Source organism: Amblyomma mixtum, chromosome 5 (assembly GCF_055824585.1).
Source record: "Amblyomma mixtum isolate Tamu chromosome 5, ASM5582458v1, whole genome shotgun sequence".
NCBI classification, from domain to species: domain Eukaryota; kingdom Metazoa; phylum Arthropoda; class Arachnida; order Ixodida; family Ixodidae; genus Amblyomma; species Amblyomma mixtum.
In genome coordinates this window covers 146,988,337-147,015,056 of record NC_143016.1, presented here as the reverse complement: position 1 = coordinate 147,015,056, position 26,720 = coordinate 146,988,337, and the positions used below count along the sequence as shown (strand labels likewise).

The following is a 26,720-nucleotide window of genomic DNA, read 5'->3' as shown; positions in this document are numbered from 1 at the left end:
TGCATACATCTGTCTTGGAGTCATGGTAAGGCTCAGTGCAAGCGTCTTGTGTTTGCTACTGCCTCTTCCTGTTACTCTGCCAGCTATCACATTGTCACGTCGCTAGTGATGAATGCCGAATAAAAAGCGCAGTGTCACTGCTGCTAATTGAGGCTTTCCCTGTGGTGTTTCCCGTACGAATTTGAAAGCAATGTGCAGCCACCGAAGAATGAGCAGGGAGTCGTGGGCAATCTTTGATCTTCTTCTTTTTTTTTCTTTCACTTTAGTCAACTTCAACGGTCTCGCTTTGAGGGCAACACTTTTCCACTTCAAACTAGCGCGTGCCATACTTCTTTCTGCACACTCTCCTCTTTATACATATTTGCATCTTTATTCCTCCTCTCATGCGCACATGGCGAAAAACCGAACACTTTTTTTCCCTAATCCGACAGCTTGCTTTGTTCAGACCGACCTCAAGTCTGGGGTGCAGTTTCGGTTTGCCTTCCGCAATGGAACGGAACCAAGCGTGGTTAGAATCGCTACATTTTAATCTGCTCACCCTCTGACACGGTATCAGAGTCGCGATGAACTTAATGCACACTAGTCGTCTGGTCACGTGCTTCTGTCTGGGGACCTTTTGCACTTGTTGTGTATCTCCGTGCAAGGCGTCATCGTCATAATCAGACCAACCCTTTGTTTTTAGCTCTTGCAAAAGACTACGTGTACGCATTCCATCCCCACAGCGAACTCTACTTTCCTCCTCTCTTGTTCGCTCCATTTGTCCGCTGCCCCATCTGGAGGATAGCCAACCGTCGAGTATTGCTCTCTCTTGTCACTAATGTGACAACGTAAGAAGCCTCACCGGAGAAAAAAATGCGTCTTCGGGCACTTAATTCCCAGGACCGGAAGTGATAGGTATACGTTTCGATGTATCTTCATAGCGTCCGTGTCGCCACATGTAGACACCTTCGGGGAAACCTCGCACCACCAGCTAGATGGCCCGGAGATATGTCTGGTTGTGTGTAGACAGAAGTGTAGGGTCCTCAAAGACAGCCGTGAAAGAAGGGCACACAACTCGATTTAGAGGCATCAAAAGCCTCTCATGCTCAGTGTGGATGTTCGGGCGAGTTGGTTGCTCATGATGAAAAAGTGTAGCGCTCGAGACAAGGACACAACGAAGACGACAACACATGCGCTAACTTTCAACCGAATCTTTATTCAATGCACAAACAGCTTTCAAATACAGCGAGAGCACAAAAATATCGTCCCACAAGCCTATCACACCGCAAATCACTTTTCACATTTTGTTCGAGCCATCATCATCCTATCGCATTGCCAACGTACAACGAGGTGTCCCCGTGCACTGAATCCTTTCCCCTTCCCTTCCCCTCTCCTGCTGTGCAGAGCGTCTGTCGAGCCTGGTGTCCGAGGCTGAGCGCAACACGGAGCTGCTCTTCTCGGACGTGTACGCGGAGCGGGTGGCGACCGAGGCCCGGGCCCCCGTGCGCCGCCTCTTCCGGGCGCTGCGCGCGAGGCTGGGCCTGCAGGAGTTCGCCGAGCCCCAGGAGGGGGCCCTTGGCGAAGAGGAGGACCCCGTGGACGCCTTCTTCGGGGAGCTCTTTCCCCTCGTCTACTTCCACACGGTGAACCCGCGGCTGGCAGACTTCAGCGACGACTACAAGGCCTGCCTGCGCGGGGCCCAGGGACGCCTGCGGCCCTTCGGAGACGCCCCGCTCAGGCTGAAGGTGGGGGGCCTTCTTCCCTTCGGTGCCGGCATTAAGCTGTCCGGTTTTCTTCTTGTTCTTCTTCCGAGCGACGGTCGCATGCAGGGCTCTGTCCGTGGACAAGCGTTTGGAAACTCCCCTATTAACCTTGTGGATAATGAGAATGGTATCCAGGTGTGCCGGGAAATGGACACTCTCAGGAAAGAGCAGGAGGACGAAGAAATGGAAATGTTATTGGCTTATTGGGGTTTAACGTCTCGAAGAGACTCAGGCTATGAGGGACGCCGTAGTGAAGGGCTCCGGAAATTTCGACCACCTGGGGTTCTTTAACGTGCACTGACATCGCACAGTACACGGGCGCCTAGAATTCCGCCTTCATCGAAATTCGGCCTCCGCGGCCGCGATCGAACCCGCGTCTTTCGGGTCAGCAGCCGAGCGCCGTAACTACTGAGCCACCGCGACGGGTAAATGGATATGTTAGCCGGGTAGCAATCTGCCATTTCCATTTGCCTGGAGAATTACTCTGCTCCATTTCAGTAGTTCCTTGAGGTAACAATCTGCCTGGAGAATCTCTATGCTCCATTTCAGTAGTTCCCTGCAGCACTATCAACGCAGATATGAGTGCATAGGCGACCTTCTGACGCTTGATAATGTAATGCCGATATAAAATGGGCATATTAGGTTTCGCACGCCAAAAAAATATGTTGCTTCGTGTTGTACATGTGGTAAAGACTATTTCAAATCGAGTATTACGCGTGCGCTCGCGTTATGTACGCTATTTGCAGACTTAAGCGTGCGTGGCTCTTGCGTACGCTAAAATATTGTTTCCAAAATGGCGGCGCCCTTCGAAGCAGCACCCCTGGCATCGTTCTGGATTCATCATCGTTGCTTCTGTTTTCAGTGTGCTCACTGGTCATAAATGATGCTAGAGGCACGTGTACCAGCTGTGCGATGCCAGCGCATGTTAAGAAATCCCAGTTTTTTTTTTATTATTTAGAGTGACTATTCTGCCGCTTCTGGGCTTAAAGAGGAGCGTCGGTTCGCCGACAAACATGCTTCTTGTGCAAATAACCAGGTGGCGCCACTAGGCTGAGCTTATTGTTGTGCCTCCGCTTGCATTCGAAGTACTAAATGTGCGAATGTGACAAGTGGCGTAACGTCCCGCAAAGTGCTTGCGTTTAGTGTACGTAAGCGTGCATACTCTTATAGTACATAGCGTTGATTAGTACTGTTTTGTAATCATATCTGTTTGCGCCGCGAGCAGACGGTACGCAGACGACGAACGGGGAGGAACACGTTTAACGCGCTCTCCCGATTGGCACTGACGGTCACTACCTTCCATAGTGATTAGTGAGATGGAGCATAGGCGAAGAGGGAGAGGAAAAAAAAACACAGGATTAATTTCACACCTTGTCCCTTGTCGTGAATGTCCTGCGTCTCAAGTGGACGCTCCCATTGTGGGGCCGAGAGTGGGTTCCCTCCGTACAATCGGCGGAAGTGCCACCTGTACGGTTTTAACAAAGAAACGAAGCCACCTTTTCCGCGTCTTTGATTAGTGTTGCGGCGCAGAAGACTACACGCCTGGCGACGGGATCCCGATGGTCGTCGCAAATGTCTCGTGACTGTCGTCGACGTCCAACAATTCAGTGCGCGCGCTAGCCATGCAGGCTTTACCTCGGCCCACAGACTCCCGCGTAGGCGTCCTACATATTTATAGATGGGGACGGTCCATTACTGCGCGGTACCCAGAGAGCTCTGCGCAGGCGCCTCTCATCGGCGCAATGCGCGTCGCATATCAGTGTCTGCTGTGGCCGGTGCGCAGTCCGGCCGGGTGCCGATACTGGCTCCCACGGGGATCATTGAGCGTTTCCTCGCCGCCGCCTGACGGCTCCCCGCGAGTGATCACCGCTGCTGCGAAAGAGACAATGGCAGCGCGGGCAAGGATATCGAGTCCCCGCCGTCGACGCCCGGTGACGGATCTGCAAGGGCGCCGAGTCGCGGCAGACTGCCAGGGCCATTACGCGGGATTTTCCTTCCGCCGCCATGCATCCTCGAGGCGGCGGCCCCTTTCCGCTGTTGTTGTTTTTCCTTGGCGGAAGGAAACGCCGCCATCGCTCATCGTTTTGGACCAAACGCGTCAGCACGCGGAGCCCGCAGCGCGTGCGTCACCGCGTGATGGGCGCGCGCGCCCTCGTCGCTCGTGTGCGTGTAGAGCGCGAGCGGCAACGAGCTGCCCTGCATCCCCGCTAGTGGGGGGCGAAATCTACACTGTACGGGCCGCTTCATCAAAGTAGTGCGGCAGCTGTTGTCTCTGCTTTGACCGCGTCGCAAGCCGGTCTCCTCATGTGACTTAGTGGTCGGCATGCTTCCGATAAGTGGGCGTTGTGCGCGAATTTCTTGAGCAGTCGGCGCAGGTTGTGCGCGCGCTTCGTTCCCTTCGCCATATTCAAGCGCTCACGACTTGCATAGCTTGTCTTGTTCTCGCTAGAAACGGTTCCCGCAGTTATTCTTCGCAGGTAATTACTAAGGTACGCAATATAGCAACACGCGACCTGGCAGTTCAGCACGACCAGATGCTCTCCCGCATGCTTTTCACTCACCGGCTTGCCCGCCTACCGACTCCCTGACTCCTCTACCCACCTTTTCACTGGCTCGTCTCCCATCACATCGTCTATCCTCTCGTTCCCTCAGTCGCCTACCCACTCGCTCACGAGTCTAGTCGTTCACCGAATTGCCTGCTTGCACGTTCACACACCCGCGAACGCATTCGTTCATTAATCTGCTTACCCACTCGTTCACTGACTCGCCCGCCCACTCGTTCTCTTAAAGAACCCCAGGTGGTCTAAATTTCCGGAGCCCTTCACTACGGCGTCCCTCATAGTCGGTGAGTCGCTTTGGGACGTTAAACCCCCGTAAATCATTAACCGCATCGTGTGCAGGACAGGTAACTCTACCCACTCTACTACTCGCTCCTTATGCCCTCCGCTGAATGAAACTTCAGACAGAGCATAAAAGTACGAATGAAGGGAGTAAATCGCAGCAAAGAGATGATGACGCGACCGCGTGTTCGCGAACCTTCAACGGCACAGCGCACCAAGGCTAAGATGCGCCACATAGCGGAATATAGAATATTTCTGAGAACGGGTAAGTGCACAGTTAACACCGGAGTTTACTGTCGCTTCTGTGGTGCATTGGATTAGAGCACTCTTTGCAACGTGTAACGTAGCATTCGTATCCCATTTTTACTTGGACATTTCTTTTTTTCTCTCTCTCTCAGTGTTCAGTCATTTCCCCTGAGTGTGTTTTTGCCTTTCGGGTCGCATTCTGAAATGCGAGCGAAAGTCGCTGTTTACGGCACTCAATACAAGCCAGTTTTACTCGTCGTCTTATTTATTACAACAAGCAATTACCGCACCCCGCAAATAATTTACTATTTCCCGTCATGGTGTGTGTTACCTTGTGTACAGGTTGCATTACGAGGGGCTCTGGAGAAAAAAAAAAAATCCCGGTTCAAAAAGCTTTCAGACCGGTGTGGAGACAAGACCAGGAGCTGGTGCGCCGTATCGTTGACGGAATGGAAATACGCGGCGCGATCAACCGAGGAACAGCGTAGACCGCCTCTCTGGACCACACACAAAAGCGGGTCACCCGCGGCTGTGTACACGTGCACTGCGCGACGAACGTGGCGGGGGGGGGACGGAGGAGCGTGCGTGCTGCTCGCTAGATTACCGTTGTTGTCCCCGTCCGGTTTTCGACCCCCCGGCCGATTAGCGAGCACTGTGCAATCACGGCGAAAACAAGAGAACGAACTACACAACGAATGCGCCGCTTTTCAGTATACGACGGGAGGACATCTGTTTTGCCAATATTACCCACACGGCCATTCCTCGGTTTCCTGTGTCTAGTCCTCCGTATTTTATTGATCGTGTTTGGTCCTTGGTTCCGCATGATATCAAGTTCGGCCTAGTAAACTTTCCGGTTCCGCCGTAAAAAAAAAAAAAAAAGAGCATGCTCGATATATACCCCCGCGGGCGCAGAAGGCGCCATGGGACGGACGCCCCCATACGGCCTGTGCAGCGGCTTAAAGAGCTTACGAGACTTGACTGTCGGGCCTGGATGGATAGGCGGCTTAGAAATGGTCATCTGGCTGATTCTTGGGCGGGAAACTTAATATTCGATTGCCACAGTGCTCCCCCCCTCCCCCCTCGCCCGTTTCTTTTTCTGGAAAAGGCTAACTATAACTAAACTAGCGCTGTGCGCATGGGAACATCTTCCCACAGTTGAACCGGTTTTCCAAGAGTTGTCCATAAAGCGGCCCATGCCACGCTTTTTACCACGGCTAAAGCCCTACATACACCTGCCGACGTGAAAAAAAAAAAACTAAAAGTTAGATTTTTCTTTTTAGTGGTCATAAGAAGTTACGGTGGGAGCAGCGTAGAGGCTGTCAACGGGAGTTTCTGGAAGCAAACTGTCTTGAGCTGTCTGCCGGTTGCATGTGAAGTGTAATGAGCTCGCACTGTATTGTGGCGACTCCCCAGCGCTTGTGGAACGGCCCCGTGGAGTGCAGCAGCGCCCTTGCTGGTCTTGACTTCGCAGGGGTCGCTGGCCGAGTCCCTGGGCGCGGTGCGCACCGTGCTTCGGGCCACACGGCTGGCGCTGGACGTGGTCAACGCGACCGGCTCGCCGCCCGACGACGCCGAGCCACACTGCGCGCTGGCACTGGCCAGGGCACTGGGATGCGGGGCCTGCGCCGCTCCGCTGCCGCACGCCGCTGCGGGGCAAGGTGGGGGACGACGTTGTTCCTCCTCATTGGGGAGTCGTAGAACGGGGTGGGGGACCCTGTCCATTAGGGGAGTAGCAGGGCACCAGTGAGCGTGCGCAGAACAATAACTCCCCTCGGGTGATCGTCCTCCGCCTGCGCACTGGCTCCCAACGAATTCCTCTGTACCCCTAACCGACAGGGTCTGCCCCATTCTAAAACTGATCATTATCTCGGGCCGTAAACGCTTCCACGTCTCGGAATAGCTTTTCCCTTTCTCGAAATAGATTTTCGCTTGTGCAGTGCCAGGAAATAACTAAAGAAAAAAAAACAACCCTGCTTGCCGATATCTGTGTATCAAGGGTCGAGGGCCTGTCAAGCTTTGTGCCTGGACTCTTTTTTCGTACCTGTAGGCATGAATAAAGATTATTATTATTATTATTATTATTATTATTATTATTATTATTATTATTATTATTATTATTATTATTATTATTATTACTACTATTATTATTATTAGTGCGCCTTACCCCCGAGGCGGTTGCGCTAAAAGCGGCGCAGTGCATTTGTAAAGACAGCCTTGCGGGAAGTGGAAACAGTCATTCTGACGTATGTTTCACCGCAGAACGTCGCCTCATGTCGTTTCACGTGACTTACGCCGACAAATTAGAACTCCGCCCACTTAATTATGCTGCAACAAGAAAAGATATATCTTAACCACCCTCGATGTCTCCGGTCAGTTAACCTTCCGTTTGGGGTCTGACTCTTGCGTCAGTTGTGCAATACGTCAACCGTGTAGGCTTTTCGCGATGGGCTTGTCATCATGCATTCGCCTGCTGTGCTCTTGCTCAGTCTGTTCTCTTCGGGGTGTCACATGGCGTGCAAGGGCAGATGAGGCTGGTGAATCACGATGAAAACTGTTGAGTATCATGTTGCGTTCTTCCTCAGACATCGAGGGGCGGCGACGCACCCTTTTATTCGAATTAAGTGCTGCGCGCCGCTGCACTTCCCGGTTGTGAGTCAGCTCCCGCGTGCGCTTGCGCAAGTGTTTTTCTTTTTCTTTGTTTCTGTTTTGCCTCCGTCTGCGCCGGCTGTTTCGAATCACCACAAGTTGCACGAAGTGTTATGGCTGGGGAGGTCAAGGCAATCCGTCTCCTTAATGCGGCAGTCGCTTCCTCTCCATCTGACTGAGGCAGCCGCGTACAGGATGGCGTGGAGCTTGGCCTGCGCCTGCTCATTCGCCAGAGCTGGCAGATGAGTTGCAAAACGCAGAGGCTGCCAAAGTTTATCGGAGCACTTTCCTCGCGCCTTCGCGGCGAGCGTGGTGTTACAGACCGGGCAGGGGAAGGCGAATGGCCGCCGCGCGTTTGCCTGGTTCGACCGTTTTTAGCAGTGCTGTGCTCTGTTAAACTGACGCAACTCAAAAACGAAGCGGCAAAGACCCCTCAAGGAGGGTTCTCTAACTAGCCGCATCGACTTGTTGCCATGACGTCGCAGTCGACTTCCTTGGAATCTATGGCCGCTCGCGGGTGCAAGGCGCTTTAACCACGCCTCGATAATGCGTCGACACCATTGCCTGGAGGATCTCTTTCGAGAGGCACTCATCACCTCTGCGTTCTTGAGTTGTGACCGACCAAGCGGTGTGTAACTTGAGATGGCGCTCAAGCGTAGTGCTCGTGAATAGTGACATCGCGTGCAAGCCTACCGGTTAACGCGAGAAATCGTGGCCGTTGATGACACCTGTTATCCCTGTACTCAAGTTTTTCTAGATCAGTTCTGTGCATTTAGGAGAGAGAGAGAGAGAAGAAGCTTTTATTTATTGTCCACTGGTGTGGGCTAGAAGCCGGGGCCAGCTAGATGTCTTGCAGTCCATGACGCTGCATTCAGGACCCACCGGTGTAGATCCGCGCCGATAGGCAGCAGAGAACAAATGACCGACAAGCAAATTTACCTCGTTGCCGGTTTATCGCGGTCGGCTTGCAGCAAGCAAGAGGAGCGCCCTGGCTCCGGCCTGCTCGGGCCTGTGCATCAACGCGGCGCGCGGCGGCTGCTTGGCGGCGCTGGAGGACCTGGAGGCCCCCTGGGGAGACCTGGTGAGCGCGCTGCACCGGCTGCTGCCCCGGCTGGTGGGCGCCTACAGCCTGGACGAGGCCCTGTCCCTGCTGGACTCCAGGGTCTCCGAGGCCGTCATCCACGCCATGGAGAACGGACCCGAGCTGGTCAAGAGGGTGAGCGTGCCCGCCTCTCCACCCGCCTCTGTCCGACGGCCGGCGCCAAGCACGCCGGACGACCTTGGCATTGAATAAAAAGGAGAAAAAAAAACCCGAACTCGTTGAACGGCTACGCGTGTTGTGACGCGAATTCTAAGCGCCGCTGTTGCAATCTCGCGATACTCTTTTTTTTTTCAGATTTTGAATTTGCGATGTCTAGATCAAGAAACTGAGGGACACATTGTTTATTAAGAGGTTATTTTCGCACATGCGACTCGCTTTTCAAGTGAGCTTCTTCTCGTCCAATCGTTTATGGCGTTGAACGCGGCCTTGTGGTCTGAGATATGGCGCGATGCGTACTCTAGTCGTTTTACGATTGCTAGGCCAACCTCACCACTTTCTCTCGGCTGCATTCCTCTTTATTACATGGTACCCAGAACGCCGCTCAAGTGCAGTGTGCCGCGCGCGCGATTAGTCCGAGACAGGACGCTACGTGCGTGCGGCTATGTACATACAGTGTACTGCCTTTTTTGTAAGTGATTGTGCGCAGTGGCCGCTCGCGCGCACTCTTTTTCGGACAATGCTTGGACATTAGCGGGCGAGCGGCGCGAACTTGATTACTTTCGTTTTTTTTTTGTAAATAGTGTACAAAGCTTACCCCTGTCCTTTCTTGCTGTCGCTCCCCTCTATACTTCTCCTCACTATCCTCTCCTTTTCCCTTTCATTTCCGCCGGCCGCAGCTCGGGTGCTTAAGATATTAGATAGCAATTGCTGCGGCCGGCAACACTCTTTTGCTTCACCTTTTTATTTTTTAAAAATAAACCACTACCACCACCAGCCAGGAATGGGCTATAAAAAAGGCACTCGGAGCAGTGAAGCGATAATGAAGTGGATATAAAAAATGCTTGGCGTAATAAAGATTGTGGTAGATTGAGAGTAGTTATGATTAATATAAATGGTGTCAGTATACACGCGGCGTTGGAAATCAAATATATATATATAAAAAAAACAGGATTTAAGTAGTATATAGCTACACCGACATCCTTCATGTTTTGTGAGCGTGGGTTTTCCGCCGTGCCTTATGGATGCTTCCTCTAAGTGTCCTTGCCACTCCCCTCCCATGTAATACCCTCGCACGCGGACCATTAGTTGCACTGATAATTAATTAATACTTACAAGCATGAACCATATAGAAGAACAGACAATGCTTAATTTTCCCTTTGCAGTGAGACGGCGACAGCGCTGATGGTTGTGACGTCGGCCCAGCTGAGTGAACTGATGATCGTGTTAGCTGTGCTTATCAGCTTCCCCACCACGAACAAATTTCTTTTCGTCTTCTTCTCACTTCGTGCCCGCACCCCCTCCTGTCTGTCGTGCGTGCAGGTGAAGCTGGAGTGCGGCGACCCCCGGCGGCGCTCCGGCGCAGCCAATCGGACCGAGTCCCGGACTGAGGGACCGGCCGGACGGAGGCCCTCGGGCGCCACCCTGCGCGGCGCCGACGCGGCCCTGCGGTCGCGCCAGCGCGAGCTCCTGCGGCAGCTGAGCGCCTCGCGGACCCTCTTCTCCTCGCTGGCCGGCGCCGTGTGCGACCCGGACGTCGCGAAGCCGCCTCCCTGCTGGAACGGCGTCCAGATCGGACGGTGCGTTCAAAGATACGCCGCCTGCATAAAAAAGCGAGGTGCGCGCCAGCGCGGTAGCAGACGACACGAAGCTCCTCCTCCGGGCCCCTGGGCGCCTGCGCGGCTTTGCTTCGATGCGCGAAGCCCCTAAGAGATCACGTATGACAACGAAGTGTATCGTGGCATTTATGTGCTTTTCGCACGCGTTATTAGTAATCGGAAATTATAATTCCGTGCAATCAAATGCACAGCTCGAGTGATAACTTGATGAACATTGAAAAGACTCTTGCAGCAGTTATTTTTTATGACTCGTTTGGAGAGCAACCGGCGCTTGTATGCCGGTCCCGTAGGAGGGCTTAGAGAGTCTCGTTAAACTCGCCGCGATAGTATCTGCCCTCGCTTCTGCGAGCGCGGCTTTGGCCGCTTATCTGTTTCTGTAGCAGCGTCCGCCCGGAGCGGACGCAGTTGTTGCTGCGACGCGCGTCTTTCCTCTCTTTTCTTCATCTGATCTTTTAACTCTCTATCTGCACGTGGCAGCGGTGGTGGCTTGGCTCGAGCGAGTAGCAGGCCCCTGCAATTTCCTTTTCATCCTTCTCTCAGTCGCAACAACAACATAAACTCGTTACGTCGTCTCGTACGGTGCCCGGATGTTCTCGTTTCAGAGCCCGGATGAGGAACCACACTGCCGACAACGGGAGTTAAAAGCATTTCATGCTTAAAAAAGGCACGGGTTTAGTGCAGGCAGCGAAGCATTGGAAGCTGTCAGGGTACACATACCCAATGAGCACTAATAATAGACACCTTTAGCATGCCTTGTACAGTGTTACCATTACCGTTACTGGGGTACCGAGAGCCCGCCCACCACCGCTGAGCACGCACTGATTGGTCCCGACGCCGCAGGCGCGCGCCAGCTGCCGGGTACATGGCGCCTTCAAGATGATCTGAGCATGCGCATTGGCTCCGCGCGGGATCCCGGTACTCCGGTACCGGTAACGGTAACCCAGTACACGGTATGCTAAAGGTGTCTATTCTCTTGGACATCCCACGGACGTCGTAAACGTCAACAGGACGTCCAAGGGAGTTGCAGTGGCAATTGGGTATATCTAGGGCGGCTACTAACTGCTGATTCAGACCACGATAGTTAAGGACATTGCAGAATAAGAGTGATATGGAGCATTTGGCAAGTACTCTCACTACATCATGGGTAGCTGCTTACCAATAGCTCCCAAGAAAAAAAGTATTTCCAACAGATGTATCTTGCCAGTGTTCACACTATGAGGTGGAAACTTGGAGGCTGATTAAAAAGCTTGAAGTTAAGTTCAGGGCAGTGCAACAGGCTATAGAAAGGAAAATGTTCATAATGTTAAGAGACAGGAAGAAGGCAGACTGGGTAAGGGAATAAGCCTGAATTATATGATGATATTGTTACGGTGCATAATTGCTAGGCGAAGACGTTGTTTTGGGACGTTCGGCAGTGGACGACGACGAGAACGTGGCAGTTTGTGCTGGAGTGATTTAGCTCGGTGTGCCTTCTGACTGTGGCCTGTCCCATCTGCTGCTGGGCTATCCCCCCGTAATTTTTGGTGGAGGAGCCGGGGGGAATGTTCGTGCTGCATCACGATACTTTGTACCGACGCAATATGCACCCAGATGGCGCCGACCTCTTGCTCGTCGTCCCGACCCATCTACGCTCCACAGTACTTGCCCAACTTCATGACGCTCCTACTGAAGGGCACCTAGGCGTGTCACGCACGTACGACAGCGTGCGCAGGCGGTTCTTCTGGCCTGGCCTTTACCGCTCTGTCCGCGGTTATGTTGCTGCTTGTGATCAATGCCAGCGCCGGAAAACGCCCCCACTTCTACCCAGTGGCCAGCTTCAGCCCATCGACATCCCGACTGACCCATTTTTCCGTGTTGGTCTCGACCTGCTTGGTCCTTTCCCCCCATCAACATCTGGGAACAAGTGGATTGCCGTTGCGACCGATTACACTACCCGGTACGCTATCACGCTCACTATCCCTACCAGCTGTGCCTCCAATGTCGCCGACTTTCTTCTCCATGACGTCGTCCTACTTCATGGCGTTCCTCGTCAACTGCTTACGGATCGCGGCCCCTGCTTTCTTTCTAAAGTGGTCCACGACCTTCTGCGCTCCTGCTCTACCCGCCACAAGTTCACGACGGCCTACCATCCTCAGACCAACGGCCTTACTGAGCGTCTTAACCGCACCCTGACGGACATGCTGTCTATGTATGTCTGAGACCACCATCGTGACTGGGACGTCAGTTTGCCTTTCCTGACGTTCGTCTACAATTCCACACGCCATGATACCACCAGCTACTCCCCCTTCTACCTGCTCTTTGGCCGCGACCCGTTGCTACCTTTCGACAGCCTCCTGCCTCACGACCCTCCTACCAGCAGTTACGCTTGTGACGCCATTGCCCGAGCTGATGCCGCCCGCTAAATCGCTCGAGATCACCTCGACGCTTCAGAACTCACTCAAAAACGACGGTACGACCTTCATCACCGTGACGCCCATTACCCTCCCGACTCCCTCATACTCCTCTGGCTCCCTGCGCGTCGTGTGGGCCTGTGTGAGAAGTTGCTGCCTCATTACGTGGGTCCTTACTGCGTCTTGCGGCAGCTGAGCAATGTGACCTACGAGATCGTGCCCCTGCACCCCCACTCTCCTCGTGCGGCCCCCTCCGCACTTCTCGTACACGTCGCCCGTCTTAAGCCCTACCATCCAAACCCACCACCTTAGGACGCCCAGGGACTGTGCTTCCTTCCGCCCGGCGGAGGAGGGGGGGGGGGGGGGGGGTAGTGTAACGGTGCATAATTGCTAGGCGAAGACGGCGTTGTTTTGGGACGACGACGAGAACGTCGAAGTTTGTGCTGGAATGATTTAGCTCGGTGTGCCTTCTGACTGTGGCCTGCCCCGTCTGCTGCTGGGCTATCCCCCCATAATAATATTCTAGTTGAAATAGGCATGGACAGGATATGTAATAATTTATGGTCCTTTAGCATAACCGAATGGATTTTGAGATATGGTAAGCATAGCAAGGTGCAGTAGGTTCAGGTGGTTGGATGAGGTTAGGAAGCTTGCTGGGATAATGTGGTGCACGACAAGACTAGTTGGAAAGTTAAGTTAGTTTGGTTTGGTTTATTGGGGTTTAATGTCCCAAAGCGACTAAGGCTATGAGAGACGCCGTAGTGGAGGGCTCCGGAAATTAAGTTAGGCTGCAGATGATGGTGAGCTGCATATGATAAACTCACATGAATGGTAGTTCAGTTTCTCAACTGCTGTAGAACTGGCACTTTCTGAAAAACACAGCTCAAGCTGCGTACCATATAATCTCATTGTGTGCAGCCTGTTAATTACCGAGAATTTCGTTCTCATTTTTTAGTTATAAATATTCTTTTTATATTTTATTTTACTGCACTGCATTTTGTGTGAAGTTTTGCACATCACAGCTCAGCTACTGAACACTGAAGCTGGTTTTCCTCTTCAATATCCATGAACGCATAGAGTTGTGCTTTGTTGATAATGGTAGTCGTAGGTCCAGGAAACTGAGCAACTTCTGGTTGTAATTTTGGAAGCACATTTGGAAGACAGACTACTTTGAATGATTGCAGCAAATCTACCTCTTTGACTCCTGAAATTGGTTGGTAGGCAAGCTGAGCAGTACGATTACTGAACACGCAGAGGTAGATTGGTTGCAGTCGGTACAGAACACTCATGGTAAGGGAACATTACTAGGGGAGGTCTTTCTGCTGCACTGGACTGTGATCGTGGTGATAGCGATGCTGATCATAAGCTGATCTAATCACTTGCAGGTGGTGCACTTTTTGTGTTTGCTCTTCCTCGGCCTCTGTTTTTGTGAACTGGTCATAGAATAGCTTTGTGTGGATATCAATATGAAGTGTGTTTGCTTGGTGCTGGTCTGTGCAGCTATGTCAAGCCAGTGGTTGCACCAGGCATTGCTGCTCAGAAGGAGAATCCCGAAGCCAGGCACAAGGTGTCGGCATGGGACTCCCAGGTGGACACGCATGCTCACCGATTGAAGGAAATGACAACGGTAAGCAGGATATGCTCTTGCTTAGCGCTCTTGACAGTTGTGGCTTGGTAGCAGTCATCACCCCTGCTGTGCATCATGTCTCTGCCCCTGAATTTTGGAACCACTATCAGGGGCTGTATCAAGATATTCCTGCAGTGGGGGAGTTAAATTTTGGACATGCATTGTTCCCGCTCAAGACGAACGACCTATAAACACCTGGCAAATTTTCAGAGTGGTTCCCGCCACCCCACTGCTCGCCTCCCCTTGCCACCGTCTTGGCCCACTAGTTGCTTATCGAGAAAAAGGCTAGACGATTATGAGGGCCTGTAGCTGTCCTTTCTGCCACCCTGCTCAAATGTCTCCCACACTGTGATGACATGCTCATTGTTGGGCTTGACTCATCCGAGTGCACCTGCTCATTTCCATATAAAGCATTCCTACATGTCAGGCAGGAATTAACAATAATGGCAGCCATCCAACTGTTGTGACGATTGTAATGACACAAGAGGCAATAGTTGTAATGTCTTCAAAAGGCCCTGAAAATTCCGTCTGATTGAGGCATCCTCATGTGCGATGTAGAGATTCGTGAGAGTTGAAAAAGGAAAAAAAGTGTACTGTCGTTTGAACGTGTGCTTGCATCCCATGCAGGAAATACTCAGTCACAAGGTGTCGCTGATGCCTGAATCGGACTCATACACCATGGAAGGCAGTGGCAGTGGTGACTGGCGAGGCGAGGGCACTACCGATGATGAGGACTTGGATGACAGCGGTTCCGGCAGTGGGGAAGGTATGTGCTCATTGTTGAGAATTATCGCCATGAGCATTCACTGCTGTTTGTTCTCTCACTTCATGAGGCACTACCCAAGCAACCACCGATATTCACTGGCCGGCCGTTGGCCGTCCTTTTCGGATGTTCCGGACGGCCAACGGTTGTCCGCGAACAGCCGGTAAACGTCCATCGGACGTCCGTTCCCAGATCTTTCTTGGATGTTTGCATAGATAGCACATGCATGCTTTTTTTGTGCCTGTGATGCAATAAAATGGAAAAGCCACTTAAAGTACAGCAAGGATATTTTATTGTGGTTGTACATCGACACAGGACTCTTTGTGCTGTTGTGGTCTTCATTAACATGAATAGCATTGACAAAGTTGCCGAGCATTCGTGAAGTTTTAAGGATCTGTTGCAATTTGGCGTAGGCATAATCTTTTTGTCAGCAGTCCTGACACTCGCTTTTGCTTAGGTTACTCACTGCGAATTGTGTAACTCCTCAATATGACGTAAAACTTTGGGCGCACACCCATCTTCCCACTTCCATGATGAAGCGGAAGCGAACAGCTTTCTGCAAAAAAAAGAAAAAGGTTAGTCCTCAGGCCTACGCCAAATCTCAGTAGACCATGATAAATTCAAAAATGCTTGGTAACTTTGTTATTGGTTTTCACGTTAATGAAGCCCAAAATAACACAGAGGGGAGAGACACACCGACATAATCATCATCCTTGACATGAGAAGGTATTCTATACTTGTTAGAGGCCAGGAGCTAGGAAATTGAGCATTTCTCATGATGGTACCCACCCTACAATCCACTTGTTACATGCAGTCTCTAATTTCAGAGAAGTTCTGCCCTCCTTTCCCTAGACTCAAGCAAAAACAAGTGTCAGGACTGCTGAAAAAAAGATTATGCCAACGTCAAATTGCAACAGACCATGATAACTTCACGAATGCTCGGCAACTTTGTCAGTGCTATTCATGTTAATAAAGACCACAACAGTACAAAGAGACAAGAGACGTAGCACAAGTCTGAACCCACCTGTAGCCCACACCTCAGCATATAGTCATAACATAACACCAACTCTTCCGTCAGAGAATGTTATAGATCCTGCTCCATTGTCATAAAAGTAATTCCCAAGCAGTGTGCTGTACTTACCTCCGTAGGCAATCACACTAAGCCTTCTTTCATCCGAAGTCGGTGTAGTACGACATTCCAGCATTCCAGGAGAGCTTCAGGCACTTGCTGCATCCTTCGAATTGTTCAAGTTACACACCACTTTCATCCACACACTAAAAAACGCCACACATTTTAGTAATGGAGCTCAAAAGCGGCACCACATTTCGCACCAAATTGACTACGGCGCCACACTCAGTGGCAGATGGATTGGATTGAGCTGACCACAAGCTGCATTTATGATGATGATGATAGCGGGGTTCGGCGGGAGTTTTGAATTTACAAGTGGTTTCAATCGCGTTTGATCACGGCGGACACAGTGTTGCTACTGATTTTTAGAAGTTTTCTAGATGTAAATTAGTAATTGATTTACTCTAAAATTGTGCAGCACTCGCTCCTACCCTTAAATAAATTTAGTTCAGCAGTGGCTCTTGCACTGCAAGTATATGACTGCGGAATTGCGCGAGTTTACAAAAGTCTTCAAGTCAAACCCTGTAGCTGATGAAAATAATTTCTCCAAAGCAGATATGCAGATATGAATGCAATGTCCTGCACAGTAGCCCATAAAGCTTACAAAATTTCTTTCAGAAATAGTTTTTCTCGGTTAAAAAAGCGGACCCTACAGTATACATACTCAAACGGCGCGAATTTTCTGCGTGAAAAGTTAAAAACTCTCTGCTCATATCCTGGGAATGTACTCCACCGTACATCCCTCGGACGTACACCTCGTCTCTCGTGCGGATATACAAAAGCAGATACTGTCCGTACATCCGGCGGATGTACGAATACGGATATCCAAAATGGGATTGTGTTCGTACATCCGACGGACGTCCGATCTCGGCAAAGGACGTTCGGATCTAACTTGTACGTCTGACGGATATCTGTGGTTGCTTAGGTATAAGGAAACTGAAGTTGGCCTGTGTCGGTAGATTACAAAGTTCTAAGAAGGAGGCATTTTAAGACAAAGCTTTTGTAAACTAGGAAAGGTAAAAAGAATAGAATACAGTAGTTGGCTGGAGCTAGGAAAAAGTGCATGCTAATTGATAAAATGGCTTAACTGAAATGGCATAAGATTGCCCACTTACCTGTCAAACAACAAAACCAAAGATTAGAACGAAGAAAGGGGAAAAGAACGCAAAACAGATGCAGTCTTTAGTTACTCGGCATCGCAAAGGTCCATTATTTTTGTTTGCTGGCGAGGTGGCCTAGCAGCAACAACGGTGGCTTCAAACACATCTAAGCCGGAGCCAGCTTTTCCAGCAGCCCCTTTTTCTCAGCGAACACCCGCACAACAGTTAGGGCATACGCAGCCTATGTCTCTGTTGGGCTCGAATCGCCTGTGCTGTTACTTCCTGCGTCTTCATTTGCAACACTTCCAGTAGGCAAGACAATAGGTCACAACTGAGGCAGTGATGGCTTCATTGGACATGTCCGGTGAAGTTTCAACTGCGCTGTCTATTATGTCCCTGAAGTCAGTGAAGGATGTCACCTTCTGTAGCGCCCTGCGGCTCCAGCACCTCAACTAGCAAGTTGTCATAAAGCCTGGCCCATGGTGTTGCTTGCATCCTCTGTACCACTGGCACACACTGTGAAGCCAGCCCACTTGAATAGTTCTGCATGGTTGCAGATTCAACTTCCCGCGATGAATACTCCAACAGTTGAGTAGTGGCCAGCATACTGATGGAGAAAACATTTTTACATTGAAGCACTGGAAGAATTCTGCAGAGCATATTCTCCCTGTGCAGCTGTTTTACAGCTCAAGTGATGCTTTGCCTTAAAGGTACACTGAAGAGGAATCTGAACTCGTCTTTTTGCCGCGGGAACTCGATCTACACGTTCCTAGCATTCCTTAGAAACTGCGACTTATTGCCCTGTGTGGCCGATTTCTCTAATTAAATTGAATTAATGTCCGGCTCCCGCCTTTTTTTTCAAATTCTCTCTCGTACGGTGGGCGGAGTCGACCAACGCGTGGAGTGCCTTTCAGCCAGCTCCGTGGAGGCTTTGCTTTCGCTTCATTTCGTTTTTTTGGTATTCGTGAATAAATAGTTTCATTTGCAGATAATATAACCACAAAATAAGCCCGCAGAAATAAAAATAAGCGCGGACTATTTGCTTCTACGGACTACTACGTAGTCCTATGGCAGAACGCCTATGGCAGAACGGCAAGCCGCCACGGGACTGGGTGAAAGGCACTCCCCGCGTCGGTCGACTCCGCCCACCGTACGAGGGAGAATTAAAAATAAAAGGCGGGAGCCGGACGTTAATTCGATTTAATTAGGGAAATCGGCCACACAGGGCAATAAATCGGGGTTTCTAAGAATGCTGGGAATGTGTAGATTGAGTTCCCGCGGCAAAAAGACGAGTTCAGATTCCTCTTCAGTGCACCTTTAAGGGCTGGGCAATTGTATGTTTGTTTGGCAGCAGAAATGCCAACTACACAGCCTTAGGTTATCCAGTGCAACCTGTGCCGATGCATTGTCGAGGGAAACAACGTTTGTTTCCTGCCTGTTCATCCACACTTTCGTATTGTTTCTTTAGACTCTTGATAGAAGTTGGGCTCCTTTGAAGTATCTCGGCTTAGCCAACTTCCCAGTTGCAAGAAGGGGAAGTTTTTCGGTACCTGACACGTTAACTCTGAGTGCAACCTAAATAGTTTCTTTCAAATGCAAGTGTTGTATTTGGCACCAGCTTGAAAAACAGCACAGACTCGTCCATGTTAAAAATATGGTCAGGCGTGTAGTCTGTTAAAATTTGCCGCAGCTGACCATTCTTCCTATTTTCAGCACCATTCATGATCGCTGTAGCACCTACTCTGGCTATGGTCCTTCTGTTAATTAATTTATTCCATACTACATACCTTGTTCAGGTCCAAGCAGGGCGGTAAAAATAATACAATAAACAATTGCATCAGTCAACGGATACACGAAACAGTGAATCATTCCAGTCTGTTATAGTTTGGGGAAAAAATGAAAACTTCAATACATCTGTCCATGCAAAATAAGGTGTTAGTGAATTCGAATGACTGTGTCGAGTAAGCCTGGAGGTTGAATGAGACAGATAGGATGAAGGGTTTATCGCTAAATCTCCATTAAAAAGCATGGAAACCGCAACCAAAGACTTTTCCTTCGCTGCTCAAGAAGCTCAATGCCATTGTAACTCATTATTTGAGGGAGAATCATAGCGAGAGAATTTTGAGTCGATAAATCGCACAGCTTATGCCATGCTTCTCATTAAGCCTCGTAAACAAAGTCATTGTGATTCAGCTGTGAGGTGAAAGCCACGGCCTTCTCAACAAGGAGGGGGGCCGCTAACAGGCAGGTTTTTCGACCAAACTACTTTCAGGCTCCGCACAAGCGGCCTCCTTCACATCCGGAAAAGTCGAACCTCTCGCTTGTGCGACATCTGTTTGCAGTTGCAGCAGCATTGCCGAGCACTTTTTCCTCGCGTTCCAAATATCTCACCCATGTGTTGGCAGTAGATCTCTCTCACGTGCCAACACCAATTTCTTCGTGCTGCATTTGATAGCATGAACAATCTTCAGTTTTCTGTGATGCTGAGTTCCCAGTGTTTGTTCCAGTTTTGGCATGACGTGTACCTTGATCTCGCGATGCACTCTGATGAAGGGCGACTGCATGGTTAGCTCTTGTTGTTGCATAAGGGGTATGTAGGCATAAGTCTTCAGAAGGTGGCCTGTTGGAATCAGATGTGTGAAGAAGTGTGTGAAGTGCTTGTGTTCTGCAGTATTGTTGTGCTCTTGAAAGATGTTATGCTGTAAAATGACTTATTAGTGTATGATGCTATATTTGAAAAGGAGGTATGAAAAAGAGTTCAAATAATTGGGAATATTGCCTTACTTGTGCATGAAAGGTTCTCTGCAGGTATCTTTTGAATATCTCTGAATATCTGTTGATATTCTGTAGATTCACTCACATTTATTTCACACCATAAGTATTTAGGCCAGGGAGACTGTTTGTGTGTTCACTGTGCTTGAAATCTATAAACATCTTGCATACGTCCAGCTGGAATATCTAAAGTACATATTACACCTTGGAATGCAATATGTTTTAGTGTTGTAGGTAAGATTCTTGGTTGGTGGGACTAAAGTAGAGGTCTGCTGGGGGTGTAAAATATTGGGTGCCAATGTCGTTTTATGGCTTGCTAAGCTGTTTCGCATTGTTCGTTCCAACTGAGCAAAAAACGCCACTGCCATAGGCCTTAATGAGAGCAGAGGAAGAGGTTGCAGAGGAACGGAGACTTAGTCCTCTAAAAAATATCCGGAGTGCAACGTGGACAAAGCAAACAGGCCGGGAATCAGGTGTGGATTACTTTTATTCTACTTGGCGTGTGGCTTCGCACAGCCGACGCGAGTGTGTGTGGCAAGCCGAGGCGGCACAGCACTGATGATGGCAATAGCGCCACTACAAGGTGAGCCATCTCTAGTATTAGTTAGTCAAACGCAGCATGAACACAGAAGAGGAAGCGCAAGACCAGACACTTTATTCACCCACTTTTTTCGTCCTTGTTTTCACCATGCTTTGTGCTAACTTAATACTTACAAATGCACCAATTAGCCCAGCAACAAGTTTTACTCGAGGCATCCCTAATTTTTTACCCTTCCTTCTTTGTGCTGCAGGAGAGAGTCAGACCCCTTCAACGCCACCACACCATGGAACTACTACGACGCCCAAACCCAAGACGGCTGGATCATCAACACAACAAGTGGCGATGCTGGCGCTCATTGTGGCCGTGGCGTGCTCCCTCCTGTCGACAACTGCAACCTGAGCCAGAGGACGGCAGCTCTGCCTCCTGTGACAGGGAGACTCGAGTGTGCCGCGGCATCTTCTTTGTGGCATTGTGATAGAACTGGGCGCGGAACAGCATGGTGTTGGCTGCATTAGTATCTTTAAAGGTGTGCGTCTGTGCGTGCATGGGAACGGCTGAACTCAACAAGGATTGTGGGGTTACGGTCGAATGACGCTGCCATGTGTCCCGTCGCCGGATTCTTCTCGCCGGTGTGCCGACGGCCCACGGGACAGCACTGTGCCCCCGAGTGACTTCGTCGTTGCAGCCGCACCGCTCTCGACGAGATCGGCAAGCGTCTCACGCCTTTCTGTGTGTGCTCGCGCACTGAACCGCGGAGGCCCATCTATCTTTCTGCTCATCACCTTGCCGCACCCCTGGTGATGTTTCGTCGTCGTCGTGGGGCTCTCCAGCTACGCGTGGACTCGTGTCACTGAGCTCGCACTGCGGCAGTGCCCCCAAGTAGTCATTTTGTGCAACTGTCGCCATTTTTCCGTGGCCTTAAACGAGCTGGCTTGGAAGCTTGCAAGCAGTTCTGATGCAACAGGGGATTGTTGTTGTATCAGAAACCATGCAGATACTGCCCTATTCTTGTGCTGCATTTTTTTTTGTGTGTGTCTTCGTTTCTCCATCAGCAGAATGTTGATTGATATAAGGTTTCTCTGAAATAACTCTCGCTGTCTGCACATGCTCAAGCATGTCACTTAAGCCATGTGCATCGTATGATGTTCTGTTGTGCTTCCACAGTGCTCCTCTCGTTCCCCTGGAGAGAAACCTTTCTCGGGCCCTAGCATCCACTAACGGTGGTGTGCCACCTCTGTGCCATAGTGAGCGGTGTGTTGGCTGAAACACGCAAGAGACCTTCTTCATGCTACTTCCAGTCTTGATCTGTGGCAATGGCTCACTTAGGGTTCAACACCAGACTCGTGCAGCTTGCACAAACAAGCTACATGCAATGCTCACATTCTTGTGCACTGCTGTAAATTTGGGATGCAAGAGCATAGTCTATTGTCTTCTTGCAAACTAAGCACTACACGTAGTGTGTGCATGCCAGCGGTGCATTTGGTAGCTACCTGCAAAATGCCACCTTTATTTCGCTCTACTTCTGTTCTGAATTCGCCTACTCTCAAAACACCACAGTTTGCACACCACACGCAGCTGCAAAACAGGGCGAAGAGGACACACTTCGTTTCCGCATGTGCTTCAGCGTTGAGCCGTGCCGTCTTTCATATCTTTGTATCAATTTTTTCTGATCTTTGTTGCCCTCCATTGCCACTGGTATGCATGCCTCTTGAGCAGCTGCGATGTCTCTTTTGGACATTCTTATCACAAACTGTCAAGATTTGTTGTGGAACTGTCAAGGGTTCAAAGAGCACCCTGGCATTCTGTGTCACGTCTGTGTTTTCCAAAGCTGTCACTAGCGAACCGGCTGCGTATAGGGTTGGCTTCTGCTTTTACATTCTTGACGTCTTTTGCGAAAGATCGACCCTGTGTCACGAGCTTCACTTGTGTCACACAGCAAAGCAAACATGTCACTGTCCATTCTCTGACGCTCAAGCCGAGATCATGTTTTGCGCTGACTGCTTGCTCCACTGCAGTGTAGCATGGCCATTGCAGATAGGGAGTAGGGAAAGGAAGCGTCGTTGAGAGTGCTCATGCAGCGGCTTGTACCCGCGCCGTGTCGGCGAGCAATGGGTGGTGGAGGGGGCAGCCACACACACAAGGCTAGTAGCTCTAGAACTGTGGAACGAGGATTGGCGATGCCTGTGTGTGTTTGGGTTGTGCAGATGAGCTGGTCAAGTCTTAAGTTGTGAGGGCACAATGCAGGATCATTCATTGCGGCTCACTGCTTTGTTTGTCCCCCATGCACTGAAGAAAGCGTACAAAGAGAATATTTTTCTAGCCCGAGCAGATGGAGCTAAGGATTATGAACTGTAATGCAGGTTAGCTACCAGCAGGCGTATGTCAGAGGTTCGGTAGTCACCGTATGAGAGTGCTATAATTCTAGTGCTGTAATAATCTGCACTGGTCAGAGTGACTCATTAATATATTTACCAAGGGAAGGCAGCGATTGATTTCTGGATCCACTTATGTTTGCTGGCCTGCGGTCTCTTGAGGAGACAACAGCAAAGCCATCCTTTTTGTGCCAATGCTTGATAGAGGCATGCCATGTGGAAAAAGCAACACGCCATATTTTGCTTGTCCATCCGAACAAACTCAAGCAGCATAGATCATGTTGTGTGTCCTTGGTGGGGGAAAACCGTAGTCCTTTGTTTTTCTTTATAGACTTGTGGTCCAAGCCTTTTGCTGCAGTGTTTCTTCCTTCGTAATGCGTGCTGTTTGTTTGAGTACAAGGTGTAATGGCTATGTTCTTGCATTGCTAAAGAAATGGCAAGCACTGCCAAATATGTATCGTGACATAAGAAAGGAATGCAAATGGAATGGTTTTTTTACTCCGTGTAAGTGCCAAAATCACTGCAGAACTGCTCTAGGAGAAGCAGCACATGCATTGTTTAGTTACAGGATCATGAGTTCCACTGAGTTCATAAGGCAGTGAGGCAGGCATTGGAAAATGAACTTTTCATTGAAAGAGAGAGGCTTAAACTTACGTTGAGATAAACAGTGCATACTCTTCTTGTGTGTGAGTGTGGTCAGTGCAACCAGTTCATGTCTACGGCTGTTGTCTCCCTCACAGTTGACATGCTCGTTGCGAACTCGGTGAGACAGTTCACGGAAGAGCGCTCTATGTGTGTGTTCATGTTCATCGCTGTTGCTTTCCTGGTGTGTCTGTATCTGCTGTATTTGGTGAAGTATTTATAGACGTTGTGCTCGGAGATAAGTCAAAAGGTACTGCTGCACACGTACCTCCTATACATATATATATATATATGTCAGTATGCAGTGCTGCACTTGAAGGGACCTTTTCCTTTGGCAAGACGACAGCTCAATTCGTGAAGCAATGTGCCGAGGTTCCCTGCCCGTGAGATGTGGAGGGACCTTGCACAGCAGTTTAATTCTTGCAGGCGGTGGCGTATTGAAACCAGTGCTGTGGTCAGTGCTGTTTTGTTGGATACTGTCTTCCCAAAGGTGCATCTCTTGCAGTCAAGCAGTTTGGATTCAACATTTAGTTACCACAGAACATTGTCAATATGAGGGAAGTGCTGCTGTTGTGACTGATAATCAAAAACTTGAGGGTTCTCATATCATTTACCCTGCCATCTGTCAGCACTGCTGGAATGAAGTCAAAGTTGTTGCTTATTATGAAGGCTGTATATCTTGTGGCAGACATAGGACAATGAGTGAATGATGTGTTTTGTTACTGGCTTGGCTGCAAATAGGGTTTCTTTTATTACAGGGCCATTGCTCAACGGATCACTGTCACTACTGGTTTATAGCTCAGAATTATAGTAGCATTTATCGTACAGAGAGGGAATTTACAGTGAAGACTCTTGACATGTGTTCATGAGCTTGTGCAAAGCCCCGAAGCATTTGCATCTTTTTTAACATGTTTAAAAGTCCCTTCTAAGAACTCCGCTTATGATGTAGTTGTGCTTGTAATTTACGAACTCAGTTATATTTCATGAAATGCTACGTGGATGAGGATATTTACCAGGGTGCTACAGAGCAGTTGTTTGTGGTCTGCATTGTCCCTTGTATTGGACCTTAAGACAGCTTCTCTATTATAAGTGTGCACATCACGTTGGCTACTTCGGTTGAAACAGGGACTGTGAAATCGAATGGCAGCAATCCTTTTCAGTGTTCAATAGCTTTACAGAGCTTAGAGAAATCGGATATTCTGCATCCATGAACTCTTTCCGTGCACTGCAGTTGGAATCATTATGTAGTCCCTCTTTTAACAACGGGGTTTTTGCCACCTGTAGTTTCAGCTGCGTAGGCTGCGGAACGTCTCTTCCGAGCCGCATACTGCAGTCCGCATTCAGTCACCTGGCATCTGTTGTTTGTTTTTCCTGTTTATAGCTGTGGGTGGGAGATTGAACATGGTTATATTTTGTATATTCAGATGTTATTTATGTTGTTTTTCTGGCATTTATTCTGTACCTCATGATGATCCCTTTTGGGGGGCCGATATGTTCATTTGTTACTAGTGATGCAACAAACCTCAAATAGGCTGGTGGCACTTCTCAGAAACAAGCCCTGCCTGTGGCTAGGTTAAAAATGCTTTTATTGCTTATGTTTGTTTCAAGAGTATGTTAAAACATTGCTGTGACACTGTCTGAGAGTCCAGGAGGATTAATGCAAGGCGTCTGTGTACGGTGTAAAGTCAGTGCACGTTAAAGAACCTGGTGGCAGAAATTGTCCAGGAGTGCTCTATTAAAGTGTCCTTTATAGCCCACGTTGCCTCGGGACATTAAATTCCACATACCATACCATCTTTATCATAGTTGCTGCTCAATTTGGCGCTTACTTATTATGTGTAACTAAAGCCTCTAATTTCTTTATGTAATCACATTCTTTCTGTCTCTTCTGGCCGTTAACGTTATATGGCTTGAGTTCCGCGAGAATCTTCTCCGAAGTTGTGAGGCAGTCAGTTTGCTAGTTTTGGAATATGTGGCTTGACTGGGCCTTTGCAACTGGAATTGCCAAATACATCTAGGGCTGTTAGACAAAATTTTTTTGAACAGATATTTCCGTGTGACTAAGGCAGTCTAAAAAGCATCTGTATTGTGAATGCATGCCATGTATGCCCTATGTATGCCCTGAATGTATGCCCTAAAAGAAGAGCTTTTTGTTGTTGTGTACTCTGGACACAGAAACCACACTAGAATTGCTTTTAGCCTTCAGAACTTGAAAATAATAAGGATCACTGCTGAGTAAATGGTTAGATATTGAAACCTCAAGCTCGTTAGTTGAAAAATTGGAAGTGTTGACTCAAGTTTTTAAGAAAAATTGGGGGTTTGTTGCATCACTAGTTACAATGCAAAATAATCTTGTTTGTTTGATGAGTGCATTGCTTGAGTAAATGAATGACTGGAATGCTGTACAGTGTTGAAGGAAGGCGGTTGTTTGTGTGTCATGTTTTGCCAAGGTGAATTGGTTGCTTTGCATTTTTGGCCATGCAGTAGTTGTTAGCATTGGCGACAGTAATACAGTTAGCCGCAATATCCAAAATACAGAACTGTGGTGCAGTTCACTGTGATACTCAGTTACGCAAACTGTCATTGCATGCAGTGAACCTTTCACCTCTACTTTGGTACTAATAGTAGTGACGAAGCATTAGTAAACAGAATGTGCAAGGACAGTGTTTTTTTTTTATCAGTACAGGCTGGACAGTGGCACACTTGGCTCAGAGGACGGAGTTCAGGGCAAGCTGTGATATGAAGGATACAAATCAACACTCTGAACTTTAGTCATTCCAAGCAGTTGTAGTACATAGTATCACTTGCAAAGAGGACTCCCAAAGTCATACTTGTGAAATTTTCACAGAATACAGCAGAGCAACTTGTGAGGGCAGTGTAGTCATTTCGTGTGAATCAATGGGCTGCAACTTGTTAAAGATCCCCAGGTGGTCAAAATTATTCTGGAGCCTTCCACTACAGCACCTCTTTCTTCTTTCACTCCCTCCTTCATCCCTTCTTTTAAAATAAAAAAAAATGATGTGTTCAGCTTGA

General features: G+C 49.3%; 1 protein-coding gene across 1 annotated transcript in view; it reads left to right on the top strand.

Annotated features, from left to right (window-relative positions):
- LOC149344029 (glypican-5-like) overlaps positions 1–26,720 on the top strand; it is a 111,428-nt gene extending 84,708 nt beyond the window's left edge. Inside the window, exons 3-9 of the mRNA XM_089546138.1 lie at positions 1,384–1,724; positions 6,300–6,486; positions 8,446–8,690; positions 10,056–10,312; positions 14,242–14,368; positions 14,996–15,134; positions 20,924–26,720. Coding sequence (XP_089402264.1) covers positions 1,384–1,724; positions 6,300–6,486; positions 8,446–8,690; positions 10,056–10,312; positions 14,242–14,368; positions 14,996–15,134; positions 20,924–21,072 — 1,445 coding nt within the window. The 3' untranslated portion in view covers positions 21,073–26,720. The remainder of the gene's footprint in view (positions 1–1,383; positions 1,725–6,299; positions 6,487–8,445; positions 8,691–10,055; positions 10,313–14,241; positions 14,369–14,995; positions 15,135–20,923) is intronic.